The sequence below is a fragment of the Impatiens glandulifera genome, chromosome 1 (genome assembly GCF_907164915.1).
Source record: "Impatiens glandulifera chromosome 1, dImpGla2.1, whole genome shotgun sequence".
NCBI lineage: Eukaryota > Viridiplantae > Streptophyta > Magnoliopsida > Ericales > Balsaminaceae > Impatiens > Impatiens glandulifera.
Window position 1 is genome coordinate 16640406 of NC_061862.1, and position 21276 is coordinate 16661681.

Genomic DNA, 21276 nt, shown 5'->3' on the forward strand with positions numbered 1-21276 from the left:
AATTTATTAATATAAAAATAATATTTGATTCAAGGTCATTCTCTCTCAACAAATTACTTAAATAATTATTTCTTTAATTTATTTATTCTCTTATTATTTTTCTAAAAAAATATAATATAAAATATATATTTATATATATTTTTAGTTGATTTATAAATTTTCTCTTTGATAAACGCGTAACATTGTAACAATATATTTTTATCCATGTACATTCTACGGGATCTTCCTAGTTATATCTAATATAATAATTTTTTCTCACTCCATATTATATTTAATATAGTAATATATTAATTTTTTCTCTCTCGTAAATTTTTTATCCTTTAATATTAGACTCATTTCCTATTTATTTTATGGATCACTTTTATATCACTAACCCTAATTATATTATTTATATTTTAGTGGCTTTCCATCTTTAATAATTTACATTTTTTTTTATCATAAATCCAACCTTAATATTGAAAATCATCTTTGAAGTTATATTTTAATACTCTTAAATTATTATTTTTTATTTGTTCTTATTTTTATGTTTATCTTCATACTCTCTTCTCATTTTAAAATATATATTATATTTTTTCATTATAGAGACATCATACATAATATATGAGGAATGAATTAGTTATGATATCAACTGGAAAAAAAATGTTTAGAGTATAATGACTTAATTGAAAATTTTATTTAAAAAATATAAAATGAGTATTTTTTGTTGAATTAAATACTAGTTAATTAATAAATTATTATGATATATTTTTTAGTTTACAACTTATTATATTAATATTTTTGATATATATTTTAAAATATTTTTTACACTAATTAATATTTTTATATATATTTTGCTTTTTATAAAATGTACAATTATTAAATTTATTTTAATTTTATAAGTCACAAAATTTGAATTTGTAATAATTTCTCTTTTCTTTACACCTTTTACTTTTTTTTTTATAGTAATAAAGTAATAAGATAATATCATATTATTCTTTCTCCAAAATTTTTAAAAAGAAAATAAAAGACGAGAGAAATCCAAATGACTAATTTTTCAGTTTAAAAGAAACATGCGGGCACGTGTACGGCCGATGATGATCATCATCTGCATCTGCTTCTTTACCCCTCTCTCTCTCTCTCTCTCTCTCTCTTCACCAATTGTAATTTCAGGCTTAAATTCGTTTCTTCTGAAGTCTTCCCTTCCTCTCTTCTAAAGCATTTCAGAGGTATAATAACAATAACAAGGATCTGATTCGAGCTCTCTCTCATGGCATCGGCAATCTCTGAGAGAGTAGAGCTCGCTAAGTTCTGCAGCTCCCGGGACTGGTCCAAGGCCATTCGCGTTCTAGATTACCTTCTTACACACTCCTGCCATATCCAAGACATCTGGTCAGTACCCTTTTTATCTATCATCTTTCTCATGCCATTTCCTTTCCTTTTTAACCTTTTTCATCGTTTTTTTTTTGACTTTTTTCAGTAATCGGGCCTTTTGCTATAGTCAATTGGACCTCCATAAGCACGTTATCAAGGACTGTGATAAAGCTCTTCACCTCGACCCGACCCTTCTTCAAGCCTACATTCTTAAAGGTTCTCCCTCCTTTGATTTCATGTTTGGACCTATTTTTTTCACTAGTCATTCAAACTTCCCAAGTGTTAGAATTTGCATATACTTTTCTTCTGGAGTAAAAGACACTATTTTATAAGTTGATCTTCAATGAAAGACACTATTTTTATTTTATTCAAGTTAAAGCACTTATAAACGAACTGCTAAAAAAAATCCGATTCTCATTTAGTAAATTAGTTGTTTCACTTACATTCACCTATACATTTGATGTCAAGTAAAGTATGAATCCATCTTTAGATCAGAAGATGCTATATACTATGAAGCAAGGCCAAATACAATAAGTCATTTGTTTCGTCTGAGAATGTGAGATTTAGTGTCTCTATTCATGGTTATAGATGGAGAAGAGCTGAGTCATTTCATCTTGGCCATTTTGAGAGAAGATGTAACAGATATAAGGTTTATAGAGAATAATATGAAGAAACAAGAGAATATAGATGAAAATTGAATAGCCTAAGCCAGAGATAAAGAAACTGTCTTTGTCTTTCAACATTAAACATCTGTTATCATAAACCCTAACTATTACTCTGTTTATAATAAAGCTAAAATAAACCAACTAACTACTAATGGGCTAAGTCCTACCCATTACATCAGGCCTATCCACCTCTGAGTCTGTTACAGAAGATGGGTGGGAGAAACAATTGATGGTGCTGACCACTTTATTTTCCCTCAAGGATTCAAGAGATTGCTTAAAAAATGTTCATTATGTATTGAGCGCTTTGAGGTAAAATTATTTTCTAAGGTGTGTACCACACATTTGGGACGATACAATGGGGTTTTGAGATCAAGATGGAATTCTAAGGAATTTCATTTTTTTCTTTATCTTTAACTTTTGTTGTTACAAGCTTCTTCCCTTGGTTGCTTGTTTGCCTTTATCATTTTCCTATTGGCTACCTTATTGTAATTATGAATTCACAACTTTTGCAATTATTTATTAAGGTTGTGTTTGGATGAGGGGATTTCGAATTAGATTTGGAGTTAGAATTCAAGTTTCGATTCTATAAGAATTAGCACTGAATTACAATTCAATTCCTATGTTTGGAAAAAACCATAAAATTGTAATTCTTAAATATCTGTTTGTTTTTCTTCTTCTTTATCTTTACTTAATTTAAGTGGAATTCAAACTGAAAAATATACACTTGTTAATTCCTTAAGAATTTAAGTTCTAAATCCAATTATTTATTTCAAGTCCTTAAACAAACTACATAATCCAATATTGCCCCCTCCAATTCCAATGCCAATGCACATCTAACCAAACATAGCCTAATACAAAATTTCCTTCAATTAGAATATATTTTGCTGCAATCATTAATAATTGTCTGTTTTTGTACCTTGTAAATTTTGTTTAAGTAAGCATTGCTCTTTCTAGTTCTTGCATTTTCTCTTTGAAGGTTTCCTAGCAGAATGATGAACTTTTTTGGACTTTTGATATCCAGGCCGTGCATTTTCTTCTTTGGGTAAGAAAGAAGATGCTTTGTTGGTATGGGAGCAAGGCTATGATTATGCTCTTCGTCAGTCAACAGATTTGAAGCAGCTGTTGGAACTTGAGGAGCTTCTGAAAGATGGAAGACAACATTTATCTCATGACGAAAATACTACTGAAGCAGATAAATCTGTGCATACAATTCAAGTTGATAATGTTGTTCCTTGTGAATTAATGGATGCCCCTGTTGATAATAACAAGCTTCTTGGAACCACATTCGGGCAGGACTTAAATGGCATATCTGAGATCCACAAAAAACAAAATGGTGAATGGAAGATGGATTATAAATCAGGTAGCAACGTGCAGAAGGACAAAATATTAGATACACGAACAAATGGAAATTATGATAGCCAACCAACGGGGATAGGCAACTTGCATGTTAAATTAAATGATAATTCTGGTTTGCACAATGTATCTGACGATTCATACAGCAAATCGATCGATCCTGGGACTTACAGTAAGTCAAATGATAGATCTGAAATGTTCTATGGATTACTCGATGAAGTGAAGAATGATACTAAGTTCCCCGTGACTAGAATTGCGAAGACTAAAACATTTAATGTGGATCTAAGGTTATCAAGAGGAATTGAACAGGTACAAATGTTTCATCTTCCTATGACATTGGCAAGTAATAGGATATTCTCTCATAGGATTGGGATCACTGTTTGATGGTTGTTGCACCTCAAATTGCTACAAGGAAAATTTGTCATATTATCTCATGATATTCATCTTTGTTCTCATTTTTGTTATATTTAATGAAATGTTGACCTTTTTAAAGAAGATATTCATCTTTGTTTGTTTCATGGGAACGACTACATAATAGAACTGTGGGAACTTTGTTTTAAACCTGTTTCTTACTATCTGTCATACTTCTTGTTGCATATGCTTTCACGTTGTTCATGTCAGATACATTCATGATTAATTTGCTGATCAATGCAAATCCTCCATGTAGCCACTTTCATTTTCTATTCAAATTCAACCTTGGCGATGATAAGCCTTGCAAATATTAGATATTATATCTTGTTTACATAGTATACTTGTTGTTGCTATCTTGTAATTATTGTTTAACCCCCAAAATGTAATATTTATTTTGCTTGAATTTAGGAAGCTAGAACACCCCTTTTTAATGAAAAGTTGATCTTCTTCCCAATTTTTTTTTTTTGTTTAACTTGTTTCGTTTGTTGATCCTAATATGGCCTTTGGGTTTCCCATGGCCTTTTCCTTCTATATTTCTCTCACACATTCATTGTAAGCCAGAACAAAATGAACTTAATCTTTTCTTTCTAATCTTAATTAGTCAATTAGCACTCATGTTGTGTTGCAATTAGATTCTGTTTGTTTCCTTTTGAGTAAATAATTTTTCCTTTTATATTGTAGTGAAATGATATGTTTGAATCTGCACTTTGACATGTACACATTGTTGGAATACTTGTACAAGTGTATTTCCATTTGTTTCTTATGGGTAATTTCAATTTTATGCAGTTAAATCTTCATTGTAGGAGTATTCCTCTTCCCATTAGTCTTTCACCTAACCGCATGTCATATTTACTATTGTCATAAATTTCTGCATGTCACCACTCTCTTAGCAATATCTTCTCATCCATTTTCAGGTGAATGAAGGAAGATATGTTCATGCCATCTCTATCTTTGATCAGGTTGTTTTATAGCGACTTTGAAGTTTTATGATGACTATATATCTCATTTGTGTGTATACTTCTCTTGTATGTCTTATTTTTCTGTCTCATTTGTGCTTCCAGAGAATCTCTTTCCATTTTGTACTTCTACTTTTCCTTATTTATGGAAAGGGAATCATTTTACCTCCAAGTATTTCACGTGCAACATTACTAGCTTAGCTCCATTGATCTAAATATTTGTCAATAGGAGACTTCTTTTTTACCTTCCTATCCGCTAATGCAGATATTAGAGGAATATCCTACTTATCCCGAGGCCTTGATAGGTAGAGGTACTGCATATGCATTTACGAGAGAATTAGATGCTGCTATTGCTGATTTCACCAGGGTATGGACGTTTTCTACATGTTTAGTTTACCAATTATTTACTCCTGTTTCTTGTCATTGAAATAGTCTTTTTTCTCCTTTCCTATAAAGGCTGTTAAATCAAATCCATCAGCTGGCGAGGCATGGAAAAGGAGAGGTCAAGCTAGAGCTGCCTTAGGAGAATATGAGCTGGTTAGATCTGTCGATCTTGTTTATTGAACTGTTGTATCTTTCAAATTCAAGATATATATCTACGAACAAATATAACTTATTTGGAAGCATGTGATTTCAATAAAAACAGTTTAGTGTAGATATTGATATATGCTAGTGCCTTTAATTTGAATTTATGTAAGTGCTTTTCGGGGAGAATTAGTTTCTTGTAGATGTTGATACATATGAGAATACAAGAACAAGTATTAACAATAAGGAACCCGATGCTTCTTGATATTAGTCATATCATCAACCTTGATCACACGATTCATAACATCGCCACAACCTGGAGCACGAGTCCCATCCCAACATCAAAAGATTCAACATTGTGGGGCTTGTAGTGGCCGACAACCCTTTCATGGTAAAGCCACGCCGGAAGCATGAGTGGTAATGGCGAATCATTGTCAATGGAAGGCTTATCGTCCTATTTGATCCTGATCTCCGTCAAGATTATCGGCGGAAGTGTTGTCGTTTAGCTTGAGGGGAGTGTGGAAAATCAATCTAGGCGATTCTATCCTTATAGGAAAATTTTATATATGTCCTAACTCCCTTCCTTCAATAGATAGAATATCCTGTATGACCAATTAAAATATCCTGAGATTCCTTTCTTCTTCTTTAATATAAAAGGTGGACCTTTTTCAAAAAAAAAAATAGAGATTCCCTAATATCCATTCACCCCTTAATTAGTTGTTTATGTGCCTATTTAAGGTGTATATGTAATCCATTCAAGAATTATAAAAGATAACAAAAGAAAATAGAGAAGTTTTTTCACTAATATCTGTCTCTTGAATCTCATAATTCTGCAGAATTTCCAACTTTTCTTAACAAATTCCTTCCTCCATACTCATGCTACACAACTGTTACTTGATTTCAGGCCATTGCAGACTTGACAAATGCATTACAATTTGAGCCAAACTTGGCAGACGTATTGCATGAAAGAGGTAATCATTTAACTCTGTTGTCTTTTCGGTCTTGCAACTCCTGTGTGTTCTAGGCCATTTATATGAATCACTTAGAACTCACCTATGTCTGAAATTAAGTTTACATGATGTTAATTGTTATCTATATTTTAATTGTGTAGAATTGTGCAATTACTTGTGTCTGTCTTTAACCGTTATCGTACTCAATGTTCCTTAAATATCAGAGTTTCTCATGTAAACTCCAACTCACTATCTAAAATAATATTTTTCATCTCTTAAAGATTCTACATGGTATCAGAGCCTGTTTACAATTTTTCGCTGCCTTCTCCAATGGTGGAAATAGTCATTGGAGGAGAACTCAAATATTATATTATCTCATATTTCCTAAGTACTTTTTATCTCTGTTGTTTTATCACTCACTATGTTAAACAAGTGGGACGTCATTTCAAAACTGCACTTTATATCTCGATCGAATCTGTACAGATTTTTTCCAACATTCCATCTGTCCAAAAATATCACTTTTCACTTCAAGAGTTGCACGAGCAAGTGCCAAGAGCCACTCCTATGACGAAGTGAAGCATAGATTACAATTAGTCAAATTGAAAAAATGTCATCAACATTTTCATCTCCTCGGCAATATCCTCTCCTCTCTCATAGCTGCCCAAGGCTTTTCCTATTAGGTGGCTGACATTCTCACCAAAGCTCTTCCTAAGTGGAATTTCGAAGAACTATGTGGCAAGTTGGGTAATTTTAATATCTTTTACCCAACTTGAGGGGAGTGTAGAATTGTGCAATTACTTGCACTCAACATGTTGCTTTGAGTGTTGTCAATCTTTACCTTTATCACACTCAATGTCTTTTAAATATCAGAGTTTCTCATGTAAACTCCACTCACTATCTAAAATAATATTTTCCATCTCTTAAAGATTCTACTAATAGCAAGTTAAAATTTGTTGTGGATGGTGACATTGCATGAATTATATAGTTTTTTTTTGAAGAAATGTCAACTTTTTTATTATAAAAAATATGAACCATATAGTTAATAAGTTATTAGCCAAAAACAATAAATTACAAGAGGATCGTTGCATGAGTTATTTAGTTGAAGCTCTTATTTGTCATCATTGACATCTAAGAGCATTCCTTTTACACTAGTGCATCAATTTTATCAAAGCTTGTTTGTGTGGTCAATTTTATGTCTTACACATCACCAGATTAGCTGCTTATGGCTATCACTCATACCATTTTTCTTTGCTGTATGAGCCACTTTATCCAATCTTATGAAAAAAATACATTGATAAAAAAAGAATCCTATGGACAATTAACAGGGAAAAAAATGTTCTTTTGCATAGTTACTAAGGAATTAATGCAGGTATTGTCAACTTCAAGTTTAAGGATTTTGATGCCGCTGTGAAAGATCTATCTGCATGTATAAAGCTTGATAAAGATAATAAATCTGCTTATACTTATTTGGTGAGTTTACAACAAGTTCTTGATAATTTTTTATTTATTTTCAATAAAGATAGCTGGTTATGTTATACTAATATTACATTTAATATTATAACAATAGTGATATTAATGGTTCAAAATGTTATATCAAGGGTTTGGCATTGTCTTCTACGGGTGAATATTTGAGAGCGGAGGAGGCACATAAGAAATCTATTCAACTTGATAAAAAATTTCTTGAAGCATGGGGTCATCTAACTCAGGTACAGTGTGATACATTAGTTCTGGATCTCATGTTTTCAACATTGACATAGTTGATTTATGCATGAAGACTTTCTGGCACTCAATTATATATATATATATATTTAAACGTTAAAGTGTATTAATTGAGTTTTCGAAGGCAACTTCTAATAATACTACCTGAAGAACTCAACCATCAAGCCACTCTGAATTGGTACTATATCTTCCAACTCTGTCACGAAGTGAAGCTGTTAAATTATCCAAGTTTGATAAACTTGCATCCAATGAGGGTTTGAGCATGTATTTTATGAAACACCGTTTTACAAAATCTTAAAAGAAGTCTTTATGCCAAGTATGTAAGATTTAATTGTTTGGTACAAAAGAGAAACACCCTAAAACACCTATTATTTGGTTCTTGCAGTACCATCAACATCATCAAATCCAGAAGATTAAAAAAACTATCATTTGTTTTCTCTTGCAGTTTTATCAAGAGTTGGCAAATCCAGGGAAGGCTCTTGAATGCCTTCTGCATGTTCTTGAAATTAATAATAGGTATTATTGTATAAAGATATATCTTGTTTTGAGAAATTATCATCCCGTGCTATAATTTGGATCTTCAATTTTATTTAGTTTGCTGTCCATGTGAGTTTGCAACACTAATCTTTAAGTCTTTCTTGTAGCTATGCCAAGGCCTATTATGTACGGGGACTACTATTGCATGGGATGGGAGATCACAGGTAAACCATTTGAATGTTCATGGTTTCTTAGCTCATTGAGTCAGTGGTCTTCAGTTTTTTTGCACAAATTTAGCCCTCTGAGTAGCCATGCAGATTCTATAATAGTGACATTGAGAATTTGGTGGTGACTAGCATAATTAGTTTATATTTGTTGTTTCCTTTCTATCAACTTAGATTGATGTCAGAATAGTGATATACTGAATTGTGTTTTTTTATTGCATCTATGGTCTTTGAATGTCATATGAGTGTTGGATTGAGTTATTTTTACTTTTTAAGCTTGTAAAACTATAATGAATTAACATGTTAGCAGACAAATAGTTCTGTTTTCTATAAGAGAAAAATTATAAATAATTAGGCATTTGAAGCCAATGTCATCGACATGTGAGTTAATAATACATTTTCTTATCCTTAGTGAATGACATATTTGATGGTTTATAGAGATCATAGGAGATTACTTATCTTAGTTATTTTTTGAGAGAGGTCAAGTTTTTATTAGAAAAAGAGTGCAAGATACTTTCAAACATTACAAAGCTGTGAAAGGGGAACACAATTACTTATCTTGGTTTTAAAATCATATTTTTGTGTAAGAAGGAAACTTCTTTTTCACATTGTTGAAATTAATGATCCAAGGGAAATGAATTTTCTGTTTAACCTTAAAGAATTAGGGAATGGCATCCCTCTTATTTTAAAATTCTAGGCATTCTAACAACAAAATTTTGCTGATATTTTAACAAGGAAAATTCACTTGTGGGAGAGCCTAGCACTGATGGCCATTTGTCTCCCACAAATACTAGAGGACCCTAGTGAACAAGCTAGTTTGAAGTCATTGAATGCATATAATGACTCACCAAACGTATTTGCAAGCGTGATATCCATTTTCATTGGTCATAACAATATATTGAACATTTTTCTTTAAACATAACAAAAGATGGGAACAAAAAGTAGTTGAAGTTAAATAAGGATAATCAAGTACGTATGAAAGAAAACAGGTCAAAGCGTGAGTGGGAAATGCTTGTCTTGAAATGGTGAGAAATCATTACCATAACTCACTAGGTAGCTCGAGTGGAATGAGTCTTGCTGAAGAGATCAAAGGTCTTAGGTTCGATTCTCATTAAGAATGCCCTGATTTAAGTGGGGCCATTAGGGTGGAGGATCGTGCTAGCTTCCTCTAAACCCTGGTCTCAAAACAAGATAAGAAAAAGAAATCATTACCATCATCAACTGCCATAGCCTTTACTACCTCATCTATCAGGATTTGCAGTCTTCAAACCTATTAAAGTCTTCCCCATATGTGACGCCCCGGGTTCTTACCAGTCCTTGGGTTGCACGTTTCACATTATTGTGCATGTACACACATTTGCTTTAAAACATTGGGCAGTGTTCTCTGTCACTGAATTTCTTGTAGCTTTTCGCACATCTCTTGCCTCTAATTTCACTTTAATGACTTTATCTTATTATACTATAATTGACTTTGTTGAGTATGAACTAAAAAAATACTATAATATGACGATTTCCCTCAACATTGGTGTTAAATATGTCATTTTGTTTTGCAGGAATGCTATCAAGGATTTAACAGCTGGGTTATCCCTTGAAAGCTCAAATATTGAGTGTTTGTATCTGCGAGCTTCATGCCACCATGCCATTGGAGAATTCAAAGAAGCGGTAAATACAATATCGATCTTGAACATTGTTCCTTGATCCATTTTTTTTTTGCCTCTTCGATTTGGTTCATTGGTATGTCGATTCTACAACAAAGGTGAAAGATTACGATAATACATTGGATTTGGAGCTGGACTCTATGGACAAGTTTGTGCTTCAGTGCCTTGCCTTCTATCAGGTCAGCAAAGTTTAATTTACTATTTTCATGTTCTATTTATCCTGCTTCTGATCAACAGTTTGAATGATCAGAAATACTACTTTATTACTTTAAATTATAAAAGCTTTGAAACATGGAGTCTTATAAAAACTATGATTATTGAAGGCTTGTTTAGCTCAGTAGGAGCACAAGGCTCATGACACAAGGTCGTGAGTTCGAGTCTTCATGACCATTTTAAAATAAAATAAAAGTTTAAAATTAAAAATATTTGATTATATGTTTTCATCACAATTGCAGAAAGAAATTGCACTATACACTGCTTCCAGGATCAACAGTGGACTCTCCTGGTTTGATATAGACAGAGACATTGATCCTCTCTTCAAGGTAGTACTTTATTACTTTCTGCTTTGCTGGTTGGGTCTGATTATTCTTCAACATCCTATATATTTCAGGATTTGGTTATTAATTTTCTAGAGAAATTATCTTAATTCCTCTATTTCCTAGTTTAACTATGATATAGAACACACAGCCTGTCTCTGGATTTGCAATGTTTACGGTGGAATTTTACTTTTTCGGAAGTTTGGGATGATATTAATCATTCTTTGCAAATCTGTGTTTTCTTCTATACCTTAGTCAATCATGGAAACAATCAAGTAAAGTTGCTTCTTATGGAAATTTTCTAGGTAACATTTAAATTTAAATTGAATGATAATAATGGGCGAATGTACCTGAATATCTAGTAACAGTATGGATTGCAGAAGTTTCTGCAGAAATTAGGGTTTGAGATGATTGTACATCATTTATGTTTTACACATTTTTATATTGAACCTTAGCATCCAAATCCTGATACAGACAACTATGGTGAACGTACATTTTTTTAGGTTCATATATAATAACTACAGAAAACTCAAGGAACCTGTTTAGATTGGATTACCATATTTAAAACTGGGTCCTAAACTTTTAGCTTGGAACCATTTACTAATCACATTTGAGTGATGAAACCCATTCTACAACTTTTGTCCAACTGAATATCCTAATTGTTACTCTCTGTCTGTATTTCTTCATCCACTCTAACTGCCTAAATTGATCTGTTCAAAATATTAGTCTTTTGTTAGGAGACATCAGATAGTAACCTATCCTAGCAGACATGAAGATTAACTGGAATGTTTTTATTTTTTTGTCAAACAACTGGAATAGATTATAGATCACCACATTTCCAACTTGGGCCACAGTTTATGATTGGGAATCAAATAGTAGAGAATCAGGATTGTTTATTCTCTTACCATATTTTGTTTCATAATTTGATTCCTCTTACTACTATATATGTGTTAACTGTAAATGACTACAGCCATTCCTTTTGAGAATTCTTCCCCACTATCCATTTCAGCCAGAAACATGTATAAAAGATCATTATAACCCCACCCAGGGTAACTCAAATTTGAAGAGTCTTGAACTAGAGGTTGAGGTCTCATGATCGATTCCCACTAAGAACATTGTGATTGAAGTGGAGGGTCATGGCGGTGGGATGTCGGGCTAGCCTCCTCCAGTGAAAAAAACCATGCTTAAAAAGAATTATAAGAAAAATAAAAAAAGAAGTAAAAGATCAGTATTCTATGCAAGGAAATATTACTCATCTGATTTTTTCATAATCAATATAACTTGAAGATATGTATACTAAGAACATTGTGATTGAAGTGGAGGGTCATGGCGGTGGGATGTCGGGCTAGCTTCCTCCAGTGAAAAAACCATGCTTAAAAATAATTATAAGAAAAATAAAAAAGGAAGTAAAGATCAGTATTATATGCAAGGAAATATTACTCATCTGATTTTTTCATAATCAATATAACTTGAAGATATGTATACTCATGCTATGCTGTCCAAATGTTTAAAAATGAGAAAAAAGTTACTTGACATGTCACTACATCTTTCTCATTTAGATGAAAACATTAAGTGGGGTGGATTTCTTGATTGTATTAAGTCTTTTTATTTCTTCAGGAGTATTGGTGCAAAAGGTTACACCCCAAAAATGTCTGCGAAAAGGTTTACCGCCAACCTCCTCTGCGAGATTCTCTGAAAAAGGTCAAGCTAAGAAAACAAGATTTTAATATGACAAAGCAGAAGTCTACTTTACTTGAGGCTGCGGATTCCATAGGCAAAAGGATCCAATATAGTTGTCCTGGATTTTTGCCTAACAGACGTCAGGTAATTAACTAGATAGAGATGAAATGATAACTTCCAACAGTTCTTTTATTCCTACCTAACACCTCCTAATTTGTAGGAGTTAGACATTTCAACATCCTTATGAATGAGATGAATGCTTGTTGTCCCAATACATTCTTGGACATTGTTTTCATATTTTAATTTATATTGAGAAAGCTGTTGAAATTATGGTGGAGTGATTGTGGATAAATCTAAAGCTTGAGTTGGTCTTTCACTTATGCTACGTGGTTTATGTGGTTCCGCTTAATCCATTTTTTCCCATAGTTTTCTGTCTTTATGATCTATTTTAATTCTGTACATGTATTATTGCAGGCCCTATTGAATATTATACTGTCTTTTAGAAAAGAATGCTCATAAGTTTTTTTTTTCTTTTTATGGAAATTAGTTTGGGTTTTTGCGCTGTAGCTAACATTGTGCCTTAATAATTTTGTGGGTTATGGGACTTCATAGCTACTGACTATCTCATCTGAATTTTGCTAGCACCGAATGGCTGGATTGGCTGCTATCGAGATAGCACAGAAAGTGACAAAAGCTTGGCGTTCTTTGCAAACTGAATGGAGGCATTCTAACAAAAGTACGTCCAAACAGGGTAAGAAAACCAGGAGAAAGGACAAAATGAATATGCCTAACCACAACAGAGGTGGTGCTTGTTGCAGTACCAACAGTCCTCCAGAAGCATCAACTTCATATGGAGGCATGGAAGAGAGATCTACCATCTGGACTATGATGTCATGGCATGATATTTATTCAGTGGCTGTTAAATGGAGACAAATCTCTGAACCTTGTGATCCAGTTGTTTGGGTTAACAAATTAAGGTAATTATAAGCAAAAAAAATCTAATGGTAATTGCAATTGCTTACTTATCCACTGTATAGATGTTGAATACAGTCCTAACAATCTACACAAAGACGGCACTGCCACCATCAGTGAAAATATAAAATTTGGCCCTAATTTGATCTAGATGTGGTTTTTGATGCCAATACTTATGGACTCTCTAGTTAAAATATTTATTCTCTTGAGAATTCAAAATGGTAATATTTATGTTTCCCATGTGATCAACTTTTATCTTTTCGGCATAGTAGTGGAAAAAAGTATCTTACACTGAATTGTTTGTAGTGGGCTAATATATCTGTGATTTCAACAGATCTTGGGATGAGTCCTTGAATATTGTTGGAAATTAGGACATGATATATGATCTGTTTTCTAACAACTTATTCCTGATGTTCTTAAATTTCATAATTAGTTCCTGAATATGTGGGAACAAAAATCTCTGTTATGGGATTTGTTGCTAAGTTATGGCAGAAGAATTGGACTTATATATATATACACACACACAGATATTCAGTGGTAAAGCACAAGGTTTTGGGTTCAAATCTTCACGACCATTTTCAAAAAGAATAAAGTTACATATATCTAACATAATACTGGGTAGGACATTGGTGCAAAGGTATATACCTTTGCACCATTGTCTTACCCAATATTATGTTAGTCATGTTTTCAGTAACCTTACTTTTTGACTTTGGATTGAAATCTTTTACTGGATGTGGCATCATGAGTTAACAATTAGTCCAATTTTGTGCGTTATGCAGTATCAAAGAGTTCAAGGCTGGATTTGGATCTCATACACCACTTATCCTTGGCCAAGAAAAAGTAGTTCGATACTTCCCGAATTTCCAAAAGTAAGAGGCTTGCACTCGTTGAATTTAAAGGTTAAATCTAGCACAATCAGCCAGAAAATCAGAGTTAATCTTTACTGTTTGAAATCTTATAGAACATTGAAAGCTGCAAAGGAAGTCATTAAGACATCGAAATATGCACACAGCAAGAGTGATAAGAAAATCGATTTATCTGAAGATGGAAAACTTCATGATGTGAGTTATCCTTTTCAGTTTCAATTTATTACTTGCTCCTCCTGCCCCTATTTTACCTACGCCCAAGAGAAAGAACACATAACTTTCTTAGCAAGAGATTATCAGTTAAATTAATTTATCAATATTTTCAATGAATGAAATACATATGACTATAATGAACATGAGAAGTTACCTTCTTCTCTGAAGTGGGCTGAAAGGTTGCATTCAGTGTGTGATGTCTTGTTTACAGTGTTTATAGTCAATTTAATGTCCTTGAATTAAAAGTCTTATTTAACTGGAAACTACCAATGTATACAGAGAATTTTCATATGCAAATGACAACTAGTCTACCAATTTGTTTGATATATAGAGGTAAAATTGATATGATGAAAATAACATGTAATACAGTGCTTAATATAGACTGGTTGGTTATACCCAATTTCTTGACATGCTTATACCTTTGAAAGGTCCTATTGATACTAGAAAGTAACATGTAATACTCTGCTTGGTTGGGGCTATAGTAGGTAAGAGGGGTGGTCATGGAGTAGTATTATTAGGGTAGCCATATGAGTCAAGTGCCTCAATTTCCATTTTGGAGTAGAAATAAAAAAATATTAGAAAGCAATCAATATAGTTTTCAGCATTGGTTCTTTCATGCTTCTGGTGATAATCAGTTTTGATTATTATTTTTTGAGACTTAATAAGCTTCATAATTGCCTAAAGATGACTTATGTGTATTTTATTTTACTGTCACTGATAATGAAGGACTCATATTATGTTGTTAGTAACCTCTCTAAACACAACACCTACAGATCATGGCTGCTGAGTCCTGCAATGATATTTATAGAATAATTGGTGAAGACTTCTGGTTAGCTACTTGGTGTAAGAGTACAGCCTTTGAAGGGTAATCATGACTAGACTCTCTGAAATCCTGTTTATTTCTTAATGGTTAGATCCTGTTTTTCTCATCTGTGCTTGTGCCAGGAAATATCTTGAAGGCACGAGGATCACTCTTCTCAAAATGTAATCCTTACATGATTTCAGTCGTTCAAAATTTGGTTGTTGCAAACCAATAAATATCTTCTTTATTCAATTTATAATATGAATATCTTACAGGGAACATGGATTCAACTTTGCAATTAGAACACCTTGTGTGCCTTCTAGATGGGATGATTTTGATGCAGAGATGGCAGCGGCATGGGATGTAAGCCATTTCAAAAAAATCCTCTTTTAATGTGGGCTCTGGTTACTCCGCCTTGGGTAGTTAAGTTTTGTTAATCAATCATATAAATGAACAGGCTGTGTCCAATGCTTACTGTGGGGAAGTATATGGAAGTAGTGACCTGAGTGTTCTTGAATATGTGAAAGATGCAATCCTGAGGATGACATATTACTGGTACTGACATACACTATATCGTTTCTTACACAAATTCTTGTTTTTTCTGTTGTTGGAGAGGCGTATGATAAAATATATAAATTGCAGGTATAACTTTATGCCACTTTCGAGAGGGTCTGCGGTTGTTGGGTTTACGGTTTTGCTTGGACTATTTCTTGCTGCTAATATGGAGTTCAATGGAAGCATACCAGAAGGTGTTCAGGTAGATTGGGAAGCCATATTGAACTTTGAACCTAACACCTTTGTAGATTCTGTAAAGACTTGGTTGTATCCGAATCTCAAGCATACCAATTCGTTGAAAGATTATCCAGATGTCGCCTCCACTTTCGAGACAACAGGGTCTGTTATTGCTGCTCTCAGTTCCCATTACAATTGAAATGTGAATTAATTTTAAGTGGATGTTCAAATTATTTTAAAGCATGTGGAATTAGCTCAAAATCATTGTAGATGGTATTGTATAATGTTTGTATAACATTTGCTGTATTTTATACTCTCTTTTTTTGTTGGAAAAGCTTTGGATTTTTATTTTTAACTTTTTTTATTTATTTATTTATTTTAGTCTTTATTAGTGGAAATCTAGTGAAAAAATGGGTCAAAATAGTTGTAGAACAACTTCCAATCCTAACAAAGGCAAAATAGTAATTTTTAACAAAGTTAGAGAAAATTAGTCATTTTTTTATTTATTACCATACACCTTATATTTTTATACATTTTATTAATTACAAATAAGCAGTAAATTTATTATAATCCACCTATTAATTTTGTAAAAATATATATTTTTTAAATTATTAAGATAGAAAGATCTATATTTACATATAAAAAAGAGTACACCATTATTTTAATTAATATATTTTATGTAAATTCAATTCAATTATTTAAGTGTAATTTATATCCAACCATATATGCATTTGTAAACAACAGTGTAATTTTGGATATGTTTTCTTAAATGAAGAGGAAATAAATTTAGTTTATTTATATTTAAAACATTAAAACTCATATAAACAAAATATCCACTCAATTTTAATACAAATAATCCCAATATTATCATTATATTAGAAATAGCCCCATGTTAATCCAAGAGTTTGTTGATTTTATGTGTTTTAATTTTATTTTTATTTAAAATTTAACCATTTATTTGTATATATACATTTTTTATTATTAAATTACTATTTCATTAATTGAAATATTTCTTCCTTAAAACAATATTATACTAATAATACAAATTAAAAATTCAAATAACTTAATTTTTTTACCAACAAAATTTTATAAATCTTCTAATAATCAACATCAAAACAAGCTTAGAAGTTAAAAATACTTATTTACTTATTTTACTTTTTATACAAATACAGTTTTATACAGTTTCTTGGTTGGGTAATAATAACATTCTTTATGGGAAGGAATAATGGTTTCCTTGTATCCTAAAATTATAGGCACATCTGTATACACAAAAGTGAATATCACCATCCATCCTTATTTGTTGATTTTTTTTTTTCTTTGTGCGAGTGGCGTTGCCTTATGTCTGTACTGATAAGATCGAATTAACCGGAACTAACCAGAATAACGTGGCATTAGATTACGTCACGTCATCTCCTCGACGTCATATATCATCTCCTCTCGAGTCCTCCTCGGCCGCCATGCATTTGATCCCTGAAGTAGCTGAGAAGTGCCTGAGCCTGCAACAAATCAAATCACCATCCATTTATGAACCCTAAAAATCCATAACATAATCATAATCAGAATTGAGAATAGATAGATAACCTTTTTCTTCGCTCGAGGAGTGCCCGAGTTTGACAATGCGACCAATGGCGGCACAGCTCCTTCCTGTAAAACCATATTACAAAACCTACTGCTATTAACACAAAGACACAAAAGAGCTGCAGCCGCATGCTCTTTTCCTCTTCCCGATCCCAATTCCACAACCTCCACAAGATATGGAATCCCTCCTTCCATACAAATCGCAGCTCTTCCTTCCTGAATCGTACTCAGATTCGACAACACAGCCACCGCCTTATCCACCATTCCTGCACCAGGCTCCATCAATTCCATAAGATACTTAACTGCCCCCGCTTTAACAATCCTGCCCTTGTTCTCATGAAAAGTCGATAAATTGAAAAGAGCGGTCGCCGCATCTCTTCTCCCACGAAGAGTCCCATTTCTCAATAGTGATACCAGCGATGTTATCGCCCTCGATCTACCGATCCTATCTTTGTTTTCATCAATCACCGAAAGACTAAACAGAGTCGCAGCTGAATTCCCCTTCGCCTCGTGATTACCAGTGTCAAGAACGTGTATCAGAGGCTCGATCGCGTCTGCATTGGCGATCGCGGTTTTGTTTTCGTTGTTGATTGATAGGTTTAAAAGTGCTGTGACTGCATGTTCTTGAACATTGAGATCGGTGGATATGAGTAGTTTAACTAGTAATTCGATTGCCCCGCAATTCGCAATGATGATCTGATTATCAGTTTGTTTGGCGAGTAACCTGATTTCGTATGTTGCTTCTCGTTGGATCTCAATTGAATTGCTTTGCAAATTCTCTATATGGTTCTTAATTTGCACTTCAACTCCGGAGAGATTCGAGTTCAAAGACTTCAAGTGATCTTGATCTAGCTTTACGTTGTTTATTTCGCACCAGTTTGCGATTAATGCCTTAACGTTGTAATTAGGAATTAGCCTCGTGTTTGACAGAGCCTGCCTCGTCTTGGGACAAACTTCAAGCCCTAGATCGATCCATCTTTGGAAATAACTCCGTTCATAGGTTTGACCTGAAGCCACTATAACAGGATCAATCATCAGATCAAGCGAAAGAGGGCAGCAGAAATCAGATGGTATTGAACTCTGTTCTTGTTTCATCTCGATGAAACGTTCATGAATTTGTGTAACAAGCAAGATCAATTGATTAATGAACTCGATTTCATCAGTACACTCTACTTGTTCTTTCAATTTGTCAAGAGCAATAGCTTCAATCAAGATCTCCTGGTTTGAATTCAAGCTCAAATCATCACAAATTTCAGCCAGGATTTCCGAGGTTGGTTTTCTTCCAATTGCTTTAGTGATTACAGAAAATGTTTGTATCCCTTCTATTTGCTTAACTTTCTGTGCTGAAATCTGCAACCTTTTATCTAATAAGTTTTCTTTTTCAAATAATCTCTTGAAGTAGAATTGTAATAGAGTACCTCAAGAAACGATGCTTGGAGATGAGAAGATTTTAGCAGATTGAAAATGTAAAGACAACTAGTCTGAGTCTTGGAAATCAACTCTTCAATTTGCAGAACCTGGAGATCCATCATCAATGCAAGAATAAGAACAAGAACAAGAACAATGGGTTAAAATTTCAAATCAACATCATTCAAGTGAAATCATGATACATACAAAGTAAGCTTTACTCATCAGTGGGTTCCAGTTCATCATTAATTCTCTTAGCTCAAGAACAGATTGACCCACTTCTACACATGCCTCATCGAGTATTGGGTCTTCAAGATTTATGTTTGAATCGACAATAGCATCAATGGAGGACTTCAAAAGGTTCAGTATCTCCTCAATCCTTTTATAGTATCTACGAGCTGGTTCACAACTCAAATCATCACGGGATGATAAAAGAATGAAGGAAGAGATATTCTTAAGAAGCATTTCCAATATTGATATCTCCATCATCAGATCTGCCTCAAGAAAATTCTCAATTTAAACCTAAATCATGGGAAACCCTAGTCTTCGATTCGCTTGTTCTTTGCAATACCTCTGCAATTACCGACTGGATTCCTATACATTCCGCTCCCTGGGTTTTATATTTTAGTTCAATTTTTATTATTTTAAATATAAACAAAATTTTACAATTTAATAAATAATTTTATTTTTATAATTTAAAAAAAAAAGTAAATTTATATTTAAAAATTAAAAAAACTTATGATTTATTAAATCAATTTATTTATTATTATTATTATTATATAGAACTACTATTCTTTACTGGGTTTTTTTTATTGAGTCAATTAGGCATTCTTTTCAACCTCTCCATTTAAAATTATACACAATGGAGTTTTGTTCAAAATGTTTCAAATTGGTTAAGTTAGGTAAATAACCCTAATTTCAATTTCAAAAACTAAAATTTAGTAACAAATTAGAGAATAACAAATAGTCAGCATATAATTAATGAACAACGAAGAATAAATAACAAAAATTTCGAATAATCTATGTATAAAAAATAATATAGAATACTTTTTAATAAAGTTGAATTTGTTTATTTTTAATTATAAATACTATTTAAAAATTTTAATTAGGACAAAATTCTATCAAATTAATCTCTCTATGCCATGCCCTCGTAGAAATGTAATCGAGTCTAGTCGAATATCGAACTCGATCGAGCATCAAAATTTATACTCGAACTCGGCTCAATGACAATTCGAGTTACTCGAGCTCGAGTTCGAACTCGAAAATTAAATTTTATTAATTAAAATTACATTTTATTACCACTAAATAATATCTTAAACATAATATAATATATATTTGACAAACTACACATATATAATCACGACATTATTTTAAAATAACAAATATAAATATCATCAAATAATTTAAAGATAACAAACATTATTTAAAAATTACAAACAAAATTTAATATTTAGAAGATGTTCATCACAAATACTAAAAAGTTGTCCACCTCCATTTTCCCCATAATTCTGACGATTCATCTCGATTTCTCGCAGGTAGAATGTTCCGTCTTTTCCAACACTTGTTTCTTGATTACCAGACAAATTTCCTTGAGCCGTCGTTTCCTATCTCCTCTCCTAGAGTTACCTAGAGGAAATTCCTAATGATTGTGTCAATTCTACTAGCTACCGATGTAGGAATATGAAAGAGTGACATAGTGAATATTGAGATTGTGGCAAGGGAGTTCTTAATGAAGACCAACCTAACGCCTTTAGAGAGAAGTTTGCTCTTCCAAAGTGCCAACCTATTTCCCATTTTCTCGATGATAGGATTCCAAATATTTTTACAACTAAATTTGGCGCTGAGAGGAAAGCCGAGATACTTTGATGGGAGAGAACCAATTTTGAACCCCCGAATTTTGGTCAATGACTGGGTGTCATTAACATTATCGATGAAAAAAGTTCAAACTTTTCTCTATTAATCTTCAACCCCAAGCATGCCTCAAAAAGAATAAGAATCTTCTGAAGAGAATGAATGTTTTCTGTTGTAGGTTTAGTAAGACAAGGAGTGTCATCAGCAAAAAGTAAGTGAGATATGTAGTTGGGTCTTCTTATTGTTTCTATATTAATTCACGTGAAAAGACTAGTATTGATGGCTCTCTCGAATAGTTTTGACAAACATTCCATAATCACCGTGAAAAAGAGAGGTGATAAAGGATCTCCT

The 21276-nt window shown here is 32.7% G+C and overlaps 2 protein-coding genes across 2 annotated transcripts; one reads left to right on the top strand and one right to left on the bottom strand.

Annotated features, from left to right (window-relative positions):
• Window positions 1-1139: 1139 nt before the first annotated feature.
• LOC124919621 (suppressor of RPS4-RLD 1) lies at window positions 1140-16444 on the top strand. Its single transcript, XM_047459898.1, has 23 exons — window positions 1140-1368; window positions 1457-1566; window positions 3037-3677; window positions 4694-4738; window positions 5001-5102; window positions 5192-5272; window positions 6165-6231; window positions 7580-7680; window positions 7809-7916; window positions 8375-8445; window positions 8574-8630; window positions 10184-10292; window positions 10387-10467; window positions 10744-10830; window positions 12442-12648; window positions 13147-13481; window positions 14256-14345; window positions 14438-14537; window positions 15329-15420; window positions 15501-15539; window positions 15633-15720; window positions 15815-15912; window positions 16000-16444. The coding sequence occupies exons 1-23, from the start codon at window positions 1247-1249 to the stop codon at window positions 16286-16288; spliced, it is 3120 nt and encodes a 1039-aa protein (XP_047315854.1). The 5' UTR covers window positions 1140-1246; the 3' UTR covers window positions 16289-16444.
• Window positions 16445-17389: 945 nt separating this feature from the next.
• On the bottom strand, window positions 17390-19649 carry LOC124920388 (U-box domain-containing protein 2). Its single transcript, XM_047460870.1, has 4 exons — window positions 19282-19649; window positions 19086-19184; window positions 17671-19017; window positions 17390-17585 (listed from the first exon to the last, which is right to left on the bottom strand). Exons 1-4 carry the CDS (start codon window positions 19561-19563, stop codon window positions 17517-17519), a joined length of 1797 nt encoding a protein of 598 aa, XP_047316826.1. The 5' UTR covers window positions 19564-19649; the 3' UTR covers window positions 17390-17516.
• Window positions 19650-21276: the final 1627 nt, after the last annotated feature.

Coding starts and splice junctions, on each gene's coding strand:
- LOC124919621 (XM_047459898.1), top strand. CDS start 1,247: ATGGCATCGGCAATCTCTGAGAGAGTAGAGCTCGCTAAGTTCTGCAGC. Junction 3,678..4,693: donor TATCAAGAGGAATTGAACAG/GTACAAATGTTT, acceptor ATCCATTTTCAG/GTGAATGAAGGAAGATATGT. Junction 13,482..14,255: donor GTTTGGGTTAACAAATTAAG/GTAATTATAAGC, acceptor TGCGTTATGCAG/TATCAAAGAGTTCAAGGCTG.
- LOC124920388 (XM_047460870.1), bottom strand. CDS start 19,563: ATGATGGAGATATCAATATTGGAAATGCTTCTTAAGAATATCTCTTCC. Junction 19,185..19,281: donor TGATGAGTAAAGCTTACTTT/GTATGTATCATG, acceptor ATGGATCTCCAG/GTTCTGCAAATTGAAGAGTT. Junction 19,018..19,085: donor TCCAAGCATCGTTTCTTGAG/GTACTCTATTAC, acceptor AAAAGGTTGCAG/ATTTCAGCACAGAAAGTTAA.